Source organism: Mirounga angustirostris, unplaced genomic scaffold (assembly GCF_029215605.1).
Source record: "Mirounga angustirostris isolate CCGP_5_RB_7025 unplaced genomic scaffold, mMirAng1.0.hap1 SCAF_2, whole genome shotgun sequence".
Taxonomy (NCBI): domain Eukaryota; kingdom Metazoa; phylum Chordata; class Mammalia; order Carnivora; family Phocidae; genus Mirounga; species Mirounga angustirostris.
In genome coordinates this window covers 21,345,439-21,359,457 of record NW_026991710.1, presented here as the reverse complement: position 1 = coordinate 21,359,457, position 14,019 = coordinate 21,345,439, and the positions used below count along the sequence as shown (strand labels likewise).

The window sequence follows — 14,019 nt, the reverse complement described above, 5'->3', positions numbered from 1 at the left end:
GAGGTTTTTGTCATAATTCAGTCTTTCTGAACTTGCAGAATTGCTTTCATGAGTAAGGGAGCTTAAAAATGAGGGGTTTTGGTGTTTTTTTCAAACCAAGGTTTTTTTAAACGCAGGAGTTGTTCAACATTCCTCTAACTTCTGGGTACACCAACTGCTTGGATGCTACAGGGCTCTGGGGTTTCTGACACACTGTCAGGTCATGAAGCCTCCTGTGCATCCTCCCTATAATTGCATGTGAACATTTCAATTTTTAGACAGGCCACACGATCGGCCCTGTAACAAGCATCTGCCTAGTCCATTTGCGGTCTGGTATAGAAGGCCTTCTTGAGCGTAAAGAGAAATTTTACCTCTGTGCTTAAAAACCAGTAAGGCTTGGAGCACCTGGCTGGCTCGGTAGGTAGAGCATGTGACTCTTGATCTTGGGGTTGAGTTCAATTAAAAAAAAAAAAAAGAAACAGAGCTTCTTCTAAAACCATTATTAGTGAGTTCATAGTGACTCGGAAAACACTGATGTTAAACATAATCACTTCTATGGAGTAAAGAGGCACTCTACTCTTTCTGTCAATCACTCCCAATCCTCTCTGGGGATACATGAGGCCCTCGCTACCCAAAACAGGGTCTCCAGACAGCAGCACCAGAGTTGCCTGGGAGTTTGTTAGAAATGCAGGATCTCAAGACCCACGCCCACCGACCTACTATAAAGTTGGAGAAGCGCTGCCCTGGGTTCGGTACTGGAACCCCTTTCTTACCTATACCCCTCCCTCAGTGATCCCATCAGGCTATGGCGTTAAACACCATCCACCTGGGAGGGGCTCCCAGATGAGTATCTCTAGCACAGACTGCCCCCCTGAACTCCAGACCTGAACACCTAACCGCTCACTTGACATTTTAACGTGAAGTCTAATAGTCATCTCAAATGAACATACCTAAAATTTACTCTGGGTCTCCTCCTCCCCCCCACCCCGCCTTCCCTATCTTGCAAATGGCATCTCCATTCTCCTGGCTGCACTCTGTGTAGGGGAGAGGTCACTCCCGAATCAAACCAGCAGGGATGGCAGGTCGGCTGCTGTTTGGGCTTCCTGGGTCCACGTGCCAAGCCGCACCAGGGTCCCCGCGGTCCTCACGCAGTCCTCAGCCTCGGCCTCCATCCCTGACTCCAGCTGGGGCAGGAGGGGCTCAGGAGGGGCTCTCTCTCTGGAAAGAGGGCCGATGGGAATCCTGGAGTCACAGCCGACTTCCTGATGAAAGACCTTCATACTGAACATAACATACTCAGTACCTCTAGGATACAACAGTAATCTTCACCCATATATACCCCAGGACACTGCTGGGCTGTTGTGATGGTCAGATTCCATGATCTCGGACCTCTAGATGAGTGACGTTTTCAGTCTGAGCCCTTATTAGGTAAATACATGTGTGCATGTAAATAAGTAAGTTTTGTATCTACACCTAGCCTCTCTCCGCTAGCAGGAAAGCTCCATGTAAGCAGAGCTTTTATTGCTGCATCTGCAGGGACTGGTTGTAATAGAGCAAAATTAACCAATTCCGCAAAGTTACTAATACTGAGTAAGGGGCAGAGGCCAAGAATACGAACACATCCTAATGAAGGGTCACTCCATTCCACAAGGAAAGACATGAGGCTCAGAGAATGGTTTTTCCCCTAACAGACATAGCTAGAGATTCTACCCATCTGACCCTGGTAACCTGTCATATTTATACAAAACCATGTAACAACCAATTCCCACGCCCCACTAGTACCCCCATGGTCCTGTGACACTGAAGAACTCGCCCTTGACCATGCACACCCAGACGCTCCCAGCTCCTTGCCTTCCATTAGTCCGAACCCCAGCACTTACCTGCTGAAATCCTGAATGCCTCTCTCTCTGAGGCACTGTTCAAACGCTACCTTCTCTCTGCTCTTTGGAGGCATCTTAGTAGTGCCTCCAAGCCCTTATCTACCCCAACTAATTACCCAGGTCCAGTGCGCCTGGGTTTGAGTCTCAGCTTTGCCACTTGAAGCTGTGGAACGCTGCAAATGACCCTTGCCTTTCTTTTTCTTAATTTCTTCATTGGTAAAATTAAGGTAACAACAGTAAGACTTACCTGTCAGGACACCAGTAACAAGTAATAAAAACCTATTCAAGTTAACTCAAGCGCTGAAGGGCAATGATAAGGATAATGGGTTTTACCTCTGGGAACTCAAGAGCAGGAATCTAGTTAAGTCTAGTAAGGGGGTGGAATTGGGAGTGCTACCAATTTTCTTTGGGTGTCTGCTTCATGCTCCCTATAAACCAGTTCCCTTCCCATGTCAGTTCCTATGTCAAAACAAGGCCCATGTGATCTCCCATCTGCTCCCTGCACAATCACCTGCAGAACCCGACAGGAAGTTCCTTCAGTGGTCCTGAGTCGATCAGCTACCATGGGGTTTAAAAAAAAAAAAAAAAAAAAGCACACAGTTCCCAAGAGCCCATCCTGTGCAAGGAGCTTTTTTTAAAGGTTAAAAGGCCAGAGGAGATGGGAGGGCTTTTCCTAATGTGGCTCATGATCTGAGCATCCTTCTCAAAACTGCCTACTAAATTGGCTCATAGGAATTTGAGGAATAAGAGAGGTTTTCACGTAAAGGCTTTAGCACAGAGAATACACTTAATACACTTTATTACAGAATATACTGTTTGTAGCCCTCTAGAGTGATTGCCTAGTGTCTGTTCCCCCATCCTGGCAACTTCAATTTCCTTTGTGGGTGATTATCTCTTTCCCTACTGATAGTCAGGACTCAACACGGGAACCAAAAGAGGCCCTAGAGGTTCCTTTTAACTGACCTTTCCTCTAAATGCACAGCAAGTGCCAGTGACCTAGGCTCACATGACCAGTTGCTGTTATCTGCAAAACCGCATCTGGAGATGACTTAGGAATGAGACAGGGAATGCAGAGGGGCAGTGGCTCCCAGAACAGACCACTCTTACAAAGCAGGCTCCTGGGTTAACCCACAGGGGTTCTATTTCTAAGCATGATTCAGGCGTCCCTTCAATCCTGTGGGCTTCTGCTTTTCTTACAAAATCCCCTTTCCCTAGTAACAGGTCTTGGTTTCTGACTTTAGAACGATTTTAACTCCAATGGCCATCACAGTGAAGGTGTACATTTTTAAAACTCTGAGGTATTAAATGCAAAACAGTCCTATCATGGTTTTCTTGAATGAATAAGCAACAACCGGGCTTGAGGACCACACTCACACTGATCCTAACGACCCAAGCCAAATGGACTCCTGAACCCCACCGAGGACAACCGAAGCAGGTGTTCTGCACTTTGAGGCTCAACAGAGCTAGGACCACAGCTAAGGGCTTTCCATTTGTGCCCCTTCTAATAACTATGTGTCATTTCCCCCCACTTACAAATGGGACAAAGGAATAGTGGAGAGCTGCAGAATCGACCACCTAGACATGTCAGTGGCGGAACGATGTTTATGATTTGAGCACCAATCACTCAGGTCACTATTCATACCCTGGTCTCTGAGCTCTGGTCTTCCTAACACCAACATAGTGGGTCCAGGAACATGTGAAGTTAGAATTGGCTACTAAACCTGTTAGAGATGAGACCCATTATCTTCACCTGGAAGATGGAAAATGTTTTCAAGTGTACAGGCTCATTCTCTCTAGGGTTATGAAATTTGCACATTATTTACAAGTAAGGCTTGGATAGGGGGACTAGCCAAGACGTCAGCCCGGAGATATTAGCATAATAATAATAGTAACAATAATAAACACCTAGCAACTGAATAGCTCTTTCGAGTTTATAAAGCATTTTCAACCTACAACTACATTTGGATTTTTCAATTTCTCTAGGGCTTTTTCTCAACTGCAAAATCTGAGGATTGAAATAGAACAGCTGTTCACTATAAAGTTCCTTAAGACAGAACTTGTCACAGAACCACTCCCTAGTAACCCGGGTCCCTTGATCCTTAGGTAACTGGGGCTTGGGAAGTCCAATGTGGCACTTAGGAGCAGGATCCTGGGCCTGTCTCTTCATCTCTAAAACAGGCATGAGCTCACAGGGTTGTGGTGAGGATTACATAGTGGCCACCAAACAATTTACAAGCGGCCAAAGTGACTTCTCCCAGTCCATTCATCATCTTAGCTAACTACTGAGAAAACCCAACCAGGACTTACGATGCTATAAACCCAAATACGGTCATCTAGATGGACATCCAGTATGTGGTTTAAACCGCAAACCAGAAGGTTTTTAGGATGAGCCTGCTCTGGACTGAATTGTGCCCCCACTCCATCCATTCATGTTGAAGCCCTAACTCCCAATGACTCCATCTGGAGATAATTAAGGTTAAATGAGGTCCTCAGGGTGGGGCCCTAATCAGATAGGACTGTGGCCTTCAGAAAAGACCGATGTCTCTCTCTGCCCTGTGAAGCCACTGCAACGGTGGCTGGCTGCAAGCCATTAAGCGTTGTCACCTGAACCTGACCACGCTGGCACCCTGATCTGGCCTCCAGCACTGGGAGAAAATAAATTTCTGTTGTTTAAACTACCCAGTCCTTGGTATTTTCTTACGGCAGCCCGAGCAGACCAAGCCAAGCCCTTAGTGGAAATTTTCAGAAATGGCAACACCCTGATAGAGCTCAGAGCCTAGACTGTTACTGGCCATTTAAAAGTTCCCACTTGTGTCTTAACAAAGCCGAACTTCTGGCACTATCCAGAACTAGGGATGGACATTCATGTTTCTAAGCAAACAGCCGCATATCCCATTATCCTTCAGCTGAAGTTCTTCCCCCAAATCACACCATTTGCACCTTTGGAATCTACCAGCAAATTCTCAAGCTCATGAACTCTCTAGGACATTGTCCTTGAAGTCACAATTATTTTCCCCCAAAACTTTTCATTATATCATCTAAATATCTGAATGCCATATTAAGAACTTAGTTATCATTACTTTGTGTTGTGTGGTGAGGAATAACAGAGAGGAAGCTTGCAAGGAGAAAAGTTAGTTCTAGGTGAAAGGAACAGCTATCAAGGACTGCCCAGAGGCCACTGTGGAAACCACCTACTTACACTCTTTGCTCCTTTATATGGTGAAGGCAGGGGGTGCTTCTAGATGGAAAGTTCGGGATTTAAATAAATACTAGTGACCCTACTCTGTCCAGCACCAGGAGAAATGACCAACCAGATAAAGGTGCCAGCAATCACTGACCTACACGTTTGTACGAGTAAGTAAGCTGGTAGAATTTAAGAGATGAAAAGCAAGGACTACAATCATTATGCCGGAAAGAACTTGATATACACCTCAACTTCACAGATACCTTTAAACAATTTTTTTTCAGAGAATACCAGTTTAAAGTGCCAAAAAGCAAAACATTCTGTAAATCCAACAGTTATATCTATGTTTGGTATGAACGGTCCTTGTTGTCAAAACCTTCCCCCTTATCTGTATTAGAGGATATTTACCTGCCTTTTCAGTGAACCAAGATAAGTCATGATTTCCACATATATGAGCCTAACACCTTTAACTCAACTACTTACTATCTCTGTGACAGGCACATAAACGACTTTATCCTGAACACAAAGAACTATGTGGACGACTGACTGTCCATTTCTTCAGGCGCTATCGCTTGGCCTTCTGGTTTAGGCTGTAACCCTTAAGTCAAGATAAATCATCTCTTTACATACATCGGCTTCATCCATCTCCCTCATGATTTCCCAGCACTAAACTTTTTCTAGGGTTTCTTTTTAGTCTATCCTTCTAGATTTTTTTTTTTAAAGGAGAAGACTCCCTTCTGTGATCACTTACCACTAGAACCTGATGTAGCTTGCCCTCTGCATCTCTATAAATGGCAATCATCTAGGGGTTTGGTGACAAGAAGAAGAAAATAGACTTAATGGATCTTTGGTAAGATTGCTTAGAAAGGGCTCACGTACTATTTAGAGCAAGGAATATATGATTATGCTCTTCTAAACTTTACATCAAGTAATCACTATCAATCTCCACCTTTAAAAGCTTCCAACTAAATTGTTTCTTATTTAACAATCACTATTTTTAGAGTAAGAGGTCTTTAGTAAAATTCTGGTAACGTATTTTTTTCTTTTGGGAGAAGTCAGATAAAAAACTTGCTATGATTTAAAAAATATGTAACGCCCCCCCCTTTACTTTGTTTCCCTATTAAACAAAGAAGGCTCTCTCCAATTAGGAGCCCCCACTAAAGAGCATAAACCATCATTATATGTTCTTCCGTACGGCAAACCAAATGACAACTTTATACTGGAAAGCAAGCTGCTGCTAAATTAAATACTCTTTAATCTTGTTGAGAGTAGCTTGAAATGTTCCTGAATTGGAGGATACGCCCCTTGAGTGACAAAGCCCCTTATTACGGGGGGGGGGGGGGGAACCACAAAACACTCTCTCTCTCTCGGAAGTATGACATAGTTAAAAAACACTGAAAAAGAAATTCACATAGCTATCACTTTGATGTGATGCAGATAGCAAGCTAAGATTTTTAATACGCAAACTGTGATATGTAATTTAATTGTATCTTTATGAAGTATTCTGAAATCAAAAGAAGGTCATACATGCATCAGGCACATTCGACAGAAGACTTTTACAATGGTTTACATTTCCTTTTTATTTATTCCTTGAAACTGCGGTATTGCAGGTTTCTCATGGATGAAATATGGAACTGAGCAGATTCTTTTTTCTACAAAATTATGGTATAAACTTGCTCAATTTTCTATCTTATTGCTAATAAACCTTACAGGCGCACAGTTTATAAAATAAACCCCTTAAGGACTGAATGCGTAGAGCATGCTGCAAGGTACAAGAAATAAGCTAAAAATGAGCATATAAACCTACATCTGGACCAACACAGTACTGAATGCTGGCAAACATTTATCACAACACAGGGAAAAATTAATAAAAGGAGATACAGTTCAGTCCTGAAAGGGTTAAATAGAAACCCTAATATATTATTGTTTCTAATCATTCATCCCACATTACAGTGCTTGAAAACAAAGTCAAAAGTCTGGCACAGAAATTACACACGTTTGTTCAGTACTCATCAGAAAACACAGCTGCTTTTGAAATCAAAAGTAAGTAACTTGGTTAATAATTGAATAGCATTTTGTTTAAAAAAGGAACCCCTCCCCCCTGTGGATTATCTGGTTAAACATGAGGAGTTTAGTTCTCAAAAACTGCATTGGGAATATTCTGTGAGGGCACAGATGGTACCAATTTCATTAAAAAAAAAAAAAAAAACCACACACACACAGAAAAACTAACCAGTTATGATCGCAAATAAGTCTGTGCAGAGAATGATAAATACTTCACTAACACATAAATGAGGATGCCTTTAGTTGCCACAGTTGAAGAAAAGTCAGCAGCAGGTTAAATATTATCCTAGTGTTCAATTCGGGAAATCATTCAAAATCAAAAGGGCATTCTACATTTAAAGTCTTTTACTTGCCTTCCCAATCTATGTAATCAATTCAATGGAACTAATAAAAACATACCGGATCACAGACTCAGTTTCTAGCATATTTTTAGAAATTGCATAGCTCATGAGAGCAGAAGATACACTTCTAAAACAGAATGGAAAAACAAAAACAAAACCCCAAACTCGAATGTTCTCTAACTGAAGCAGCCACCATTCTAAGAGAGTCGTTACGAGGAAAAAGGACCAGCATCTCTAATAATGCCATCGGAGGAGGGGCTGTGTTCTTCTATAACCAGAGGACAAGGCTCCTATAAATTATACACTGAAAATGATTCACCAATCCATGAAGATTTTTTTTAAAAGCAGCTGACAAAAGAACTATTGATTAAAATAAGGTACAACAGACAAATCATTTCAGTCTTTAGTTTGTGGTATGCAGAATGGCATAAAATAGCAAGGGAAATGCCTGTGTAAGTACATTCTTGGACTTTTCAAACAAAAAAACAAACGGGAAAAGGCTTTACAGTCTAATATTTCAAAATCATCTTATTAAAAGAAACAAAGAGCCAAAATAAGGCATAATTAAATAGTAAAAAAGCAAAGTTCATTTTAATAAAGCCATCAACTTGAAAAATTAATTTGAGCTGCAAAGACAGGTAAGGAATCGTTTGTTCTTCAAAAGTATCTCATCTGCTACCGGTTAATTTAACACAGTTTCCTAACTAGACACCAAACCTGGGGAGTGGCCCATTCAAAGGACAGCGGCACTGAAAATATTTCCACACTCCGAACGAAAAGCACTGTATAAAGACTACTTTGGTGACTCAACAGAGAAGAAGAAATACTACTCGGAAATGAGCAAGTTTGCAAGAAGCAGCTAGTAAACAGTTAAAAACAAAGACAGATAAGGCCACAATTCTGCCCTCGATCACTGGAACAGATTTAAAGTGTGAGGCTGGGTTGGCTTACAGGAGAAGCTAGTGACTGGAGCAGATCTGAAGAGAAGGCTTATATAGAGAGAAGAATGCAGCCTGTGAGTAATTAAAAAGGCTTGCAGTAAGATAAAACCACAATAACTTTGATTTAACCACTAACGTGTTTTACAGATGACTTCCCCCTTGAAAACCGAGGAAAAGGTGATTGAGAGAGGTTAGCAATCGTATTCACAATGACATAGTATGAGCAAAAGGATGGGTGATGAAGACAGCAAAGCTCGGGGGACAACAACAACAAAAAAGGCTACTAATAAGATGTTTAAAAAGTCTTCCGATGACAATGTCTTCAAAATCGCCCAGGACACCAGAAAGACAATGTTCTGTCTGGAAACATTGCAGGAAGTTAGTTTTGCATTCATAAGGTACTTGTGGCTCCTGTTTTATGGGACAGTAAAAGCTTACCACATTCTAGAGGTAGTTTTTAACTCTAAGAAGGATGATTGTATTACTAGACTGTGTCCTATAAGTTAACACACAGGGTTCCTGTATTAAATGTAGCCCAGTGAGTTGGCCGCAATTTCTGAGAAACCGAACGAAGGCATAACCAAAGTGAGGGAAGGGAAGCAACGTGAAATCGGTGAGCCGAGCGTCCGAGGCCAACACACAACCCTGAATCCAACTAAATCTTAACTGAATGGAAAAGAAATGTTTTCTGAGTAGGAGACATTTGTGGAGACACTCAGTACTGGGGAAGAGAAGACAACGAAAGGCAGGAGAGATATGAAAAGATAAATTACATTTGCAGTTTTATAATCTCACAACTATCTGTTCTAAAAGTACTGTCTTCCAAGCTATTTTAGTTGGTCATCTAATAAAAGCATCTTGTTTTAAGGTTACAATGTTTTGACCTAGGCTACCAAAAAAAAAAAAAAAAGTAAACACATGCTTTTGCTGAGATTTTCCTCAATAAGGGCACCATCTACCAACTGGTAGCAAATACTTCTCATGATATATATATATATATTTTTTGTCATATGCCGACAAGGCAGAAAACACCCTGCTGAATGAAATCACTGGGAACGTTCCAAGTTCAAAATAATATGTTTAACTTACACATAATACAAGTTATGTACAAGATCAGGGAGTTGTGGGGGGGGCGGGGTACAGGTGGGGGAAGGGACCTGAACAAATCCTGAAACATGGAGATACATTTACGCATGGGAAAAGGGGAGATAACACTCCAAATACTATGTTCTGCGCCATTAATTCATTAAGGACTAAATGGCCACATTTAATTCCACCTCTTGGAATACCGCTATAAATACTTTTTTAAAAAAAAAAAGGAAAACAAGGAAGTAACTATGGACAGTGTCTGAGAACAGAGACGAAGTTAACGTACATTGCATGTATTGCAGGCAAGGCAGAGGCATTTTTTTTTTTAAAGCTTTTGCACAGACTTCATATAATCTTAAAAAAAAAATATGCGGGCCTTTACAAGATTTGACTTGCTGAAATCAAAACAATTTCGACTCATGAAAAGTCATTAAGACATCTGCTTAAAAAAAAAAAAAAAATAGTTCCAGCCTTAAATAAAAACAAAAACAAAAAACCCTGGAAGAATATGGTAATTAGATTAAACAAGCATGGTCAGGCTTGGAACTTCAATGTACTGAAGAGCAGAAGCTCAAAGAGGGGCAGGGAGGAAAACAACCTATTTGGTAACAAAGGTGTACTAGATACTGTGATATAAAAAAAAAAGGTATGGTGAAAATGTACCTTTTGCTAAAGCTTATGCAAGTTCCTTGGTCCGTAAAAACTATGTTAGATTTGTGTCTTCTAGGTTGATTAACTTTTATTCCAGCCACATCTCTATTTCTTGCCCATTTAAACAAAACCAAACAAAAGCCAACCAAACAAAAAGAACAGCTGGAAAAAAACACCGAATTCCAATAGTTTGTACATTTCCATGTTTTGCTTGTCTGTTTTACTGTGGCTTCTGCACGTCCAATCAGCACTTGTAGGTAATGGGGTTTTGGAACAGTATCACCTGGTATGAAAAGTTTTCCCAAGAAACCACAAAAGATGGTTCATTTTTTTTCCTTTTTCTTTCTCTCTCTCTTCTTTGTCACCATTTTGCCGCACTCAAGTCAGTTTCAGTCCTAGCAAAAAGACGGTAGTTAGGACACCACTGTTGCTGCAGAGGATGTGACACTGGTTGAATTTGTGCTGACGTTTGTGTAACCTCCCTCGCTGTTTGTGTTTGATTCATTAGGGGGCACTTGGCCTGAACTGGCTCGAAGGATGGCTCCCGCAGCACTGCAGTGTGGCCGTGGCCCTGGTTCTGGCGTGTAGGTAAAGGTAAGGCTGGTGGAATAAATGATCCCATCGTTACGGACCAAAGTTACTGGGACCTGGACTGGCTGTCGGACCCATCTCCAGCCTTCTCGGAATGCAGAAATGTCTGGGACAACACACAGCATGCTCTCTCCACATCTGCGGGGGGGGGGGGGGGGGGGGGGGACAAAAATCACTTAGAAGCCACGTACGTTTCACAACTGGAATGAACCTCATGTACCCACCCCCATCAAAAACTCCCGATGATGTAAGAAGTTTCATTAAGTACCTGTACATAGTTTCAGCTTCTACATCCCCAAACCACACTCGTAAATTTGGAGTGAAATTCTGTCCTGTAAGTTCAAGCATTGCTACATCACCACCGCCATTCAACTGAAAGTCACAGAAAATGAGAACAATGTTGAGAAAAATTTTCATTTTTCGTTGAAGTACACAGATCAGTTTTTCATTTGACTATGATTTGTGAAAAAAATGAATACAACTCTTATTTATTTATTTATTTTTAAAGATTTTATTTATTTATTTGACAGAGAGAGAGATAGCGAGAGCAGGAACACAAGCAGGGGGAGTGGGAGAGGGAGAAGCAGGCCCCCTGCCAAGCAGGAAGCCAGATGCGGGGCTCGATCCCAGGACCCTGGGATCATGACCTGAGCCGAAGGCAGACGCTTAATGACTGAGCCACCCAGGTGCCCAAAACTCTTCTTTTTAAATAACATGATTATAGGGGTGCCTGGGTGGCTCAGTCGGTTATGCATCTGCCTTGGGCTCAGGTCATGATCCCAGGGTCCTGGGATTGAGCCCCACAATCAGGTTCCCTGCTCAATGGGAAGCCTGCTTCTCCCTCTCCTACTCCCCCCCCCTACTTGTGTTCCCTCTCTCGCTGTCTCTGTCAAATAAATAAATAAAATCTTAAAACAACAACAAAAACACCCCAAAATAAAAGTCAACTTGTGAGTAAGTGGTCTTACCTGAAGACTTTCTACAACAGGCACAGGGGTGACTGGGGCAAGGACAGGGCCCATTCCCTCATAAAATGTATACTCCGCCTTATCCGTACTAATGATTGTCCAGGAAGCTCCATCATTTATCATCTCTTTATTTGGTTCTTTTGGGCATGGAGTGGCCTTATGAAGAAAGAATGTTTAGAAATCGAGTTTTATATACATTGCAGTATAAGACAATTTTAACAAAGTAGCACTCGTACACTGGAGTTAACAGGCAGAGAATTCAGTGCAAATTTATGAACTTCCAAACACGATGCTTTGCCAGTCCCTAAATAAACATAAACAGAATATTTAATTTGGCAACCTCACATTCAGCAGTTTTTATTATAATATGAAATACTCTGGTGACATATTAAAAATAATACCTTTCATAATGACCATTTGAGAGTACGCCAGTACCTGTGTAATTTCTTTAATAAAAGATGAGAATTCGTGATGTAAATAGCTAATTAAAACTCTTTATGGATCCCTAAGAAAGAAGCTAGGAACCCCTCAAGCTTAAAGAGCAGTTAGAAACTCATGCACTTTCAGCAGGAGGGAGCTGAGATGTGAACTGGCATTCCCCTACCCCTACCTTGAAACACCCAGACCGGTCCATCCGCTCCGGGCTGAGGAGAATGGCTGCACGTGGCCACCTCTCTGAAACAGGTCTCCAGATGTTGACAAATGAGTTTCACATGAAAGTATAATTATCCTATTAAATCATCTGTCCATGTCACAGATGTATTCATGAAAGACTTCTGAATGAATGTAGTCAAAAATCAGCTTACAAAACATCTCGTCATGACCATCTAGGAAGACCCCAATGTAAATCTGATAATTATGAACCCTCCCCCAAAATATATGTGTATCTATATACAGTGTCTTCACACAGCTTCAGTGGATTCACCAAACACTCAAAATCTACTTTTGAAAGATCTGAGGAACTTTTCGATTTCCCAGAACTAGATGTTAACTGTTTCTCCAAGAACATTTTTATCGTTTTGAGTTCTTCCTTGAGGTACGGTGACGGCCATGTCTCAGGATCATGTAGGTTAAAGAACCTTTGGACTTGAGATAAATATCTGAAAACAGCTTCATGTATTTGGGTACAATTAACATTAAATGAGAGTTTTAGGTTTCTGTATGCTGCTAACTGGAAGATAGTACATTTTTACCAATAATTTTAAAACGTACCTGAAACTGGATTATTCTTTCTTGAGAAAGGCACAAGTACATTCTTTCAGTATCCTTAAGGTAAAATGCACATTTATGGAGTTGTGACACAGGATCATCTGCATCCAGTAATGCGGTCTGCTTATCAACCTTCCTAATTATCTGTATTTCAATAATTAGAAAAAAAAAGATTATCACATATGGAGAAACATTTACAAACAATAAGGCGAGGTGTAAAAAATACTTTCACATGACAAGCACGGTAGAATGTGGAAGCTGTTACCTTCTTCCAAGAACACCTGAAAAACAGGGCGGGCAGATACTTGCTTTCCAGATCACTGCTTTTCAGACTTTGATGTGTATACAAATCATCTAGGGTTCTTCTTCTAATCCCAAAGATCTCATGGGGGCCTAACAGTCTGCATTTCTAACAAATTGACAGCTGATGTTAATTCTGTTGGCCAATGGACCATATTTTGTGCAGCAAATACAGCTGGCTTTTCCAATAATATACAATGACATCAAAGAAAAAACTGTCTCTAAAGATACTGTGAGTATGCTAGTCAGTGCAGTTCATCAGCTAACATATCTGTTTTAAAAACCTAAAATATCATTTTGCAGATTAGGAAATGGGCTCAGAGAAACCAGGTAACTTATTCATAATCACCTGGTTAGAAGCTGAAGGACCAGAGTGTGATTCCAGGGCTGGCTGGCTGCCTGCCCAGCCTGAACGCTATTTAGTAATTTTATAATTCAAGTATTTCACAAAACACATACAGATGTCTGAAAGAGAATCCTGTCAAGTCTGAGATGCCACTTAGGCCACAGAATGTAATCACTAGGTGTTTGATGATTATGAAGAAGATCACTCCCAAAAGCATATAAACATGTTATAGAACTATTTCTCATCTAAAATCAAAAGTAAAGAAAATCCCTCCTTGACTACGTGTCCCTCTTCCACCCTCTCCACTCCATTTCTTAGCTCCCCTTTATGGCAAACTCTTCTTCCACACTGTCTAATCTCCTGAAGTAACTCCAGCTTTTTGTCTCAAAGTCCCCACTACAATTGCCCTGGTCGGGGGCCACCAAGGACTTCCGGAGAGATGAATCCGTGGGTATCAGGAGGCACCTGTCCTCACC

General features: G+C 41.4%; 1 protein-coding gene across 7 annotated transcripts in view; it reads right to left on the bottom strand.

The window, feature by feature from the left end:
• Positions 1–6,604: 6,604 nt before the first annotated feature.
• Positions 6,605–14,019, bottom strand: part of RBPJ (recombination signal binding protein for immunoglobulin kappa J region) — a 222,530-nt gene continuing 215,115 nt past the window's right edge. For all 7 annotated transcript variants that reach the window (XM_064584348.1, XM_064584345.1, XM_064584344.1 and 4 more), the window contains 4 exons: positions 12,901–13,041; positions 11,689–11,844; positions 10,989–11,092; positions 6,605–10,858 (listed from right to left, as the gene is read on the bottom strand). In XM_064584348.1, the coding sequence (XP_064440418.1) occupies positions 10,543–10,858; positions 10,989–11,092; positions 11,689–11,844; positions 12,901–13,041 (717 nt within the window). In that variant the 3' untranslated portion in view covers positions 6,605–10,542. The remainder of the gene's footprint in view (positions 10,859–10,988; positions 11,093–11,688; positions 11,845–12,900; positions 13,042–14,019) is intronic.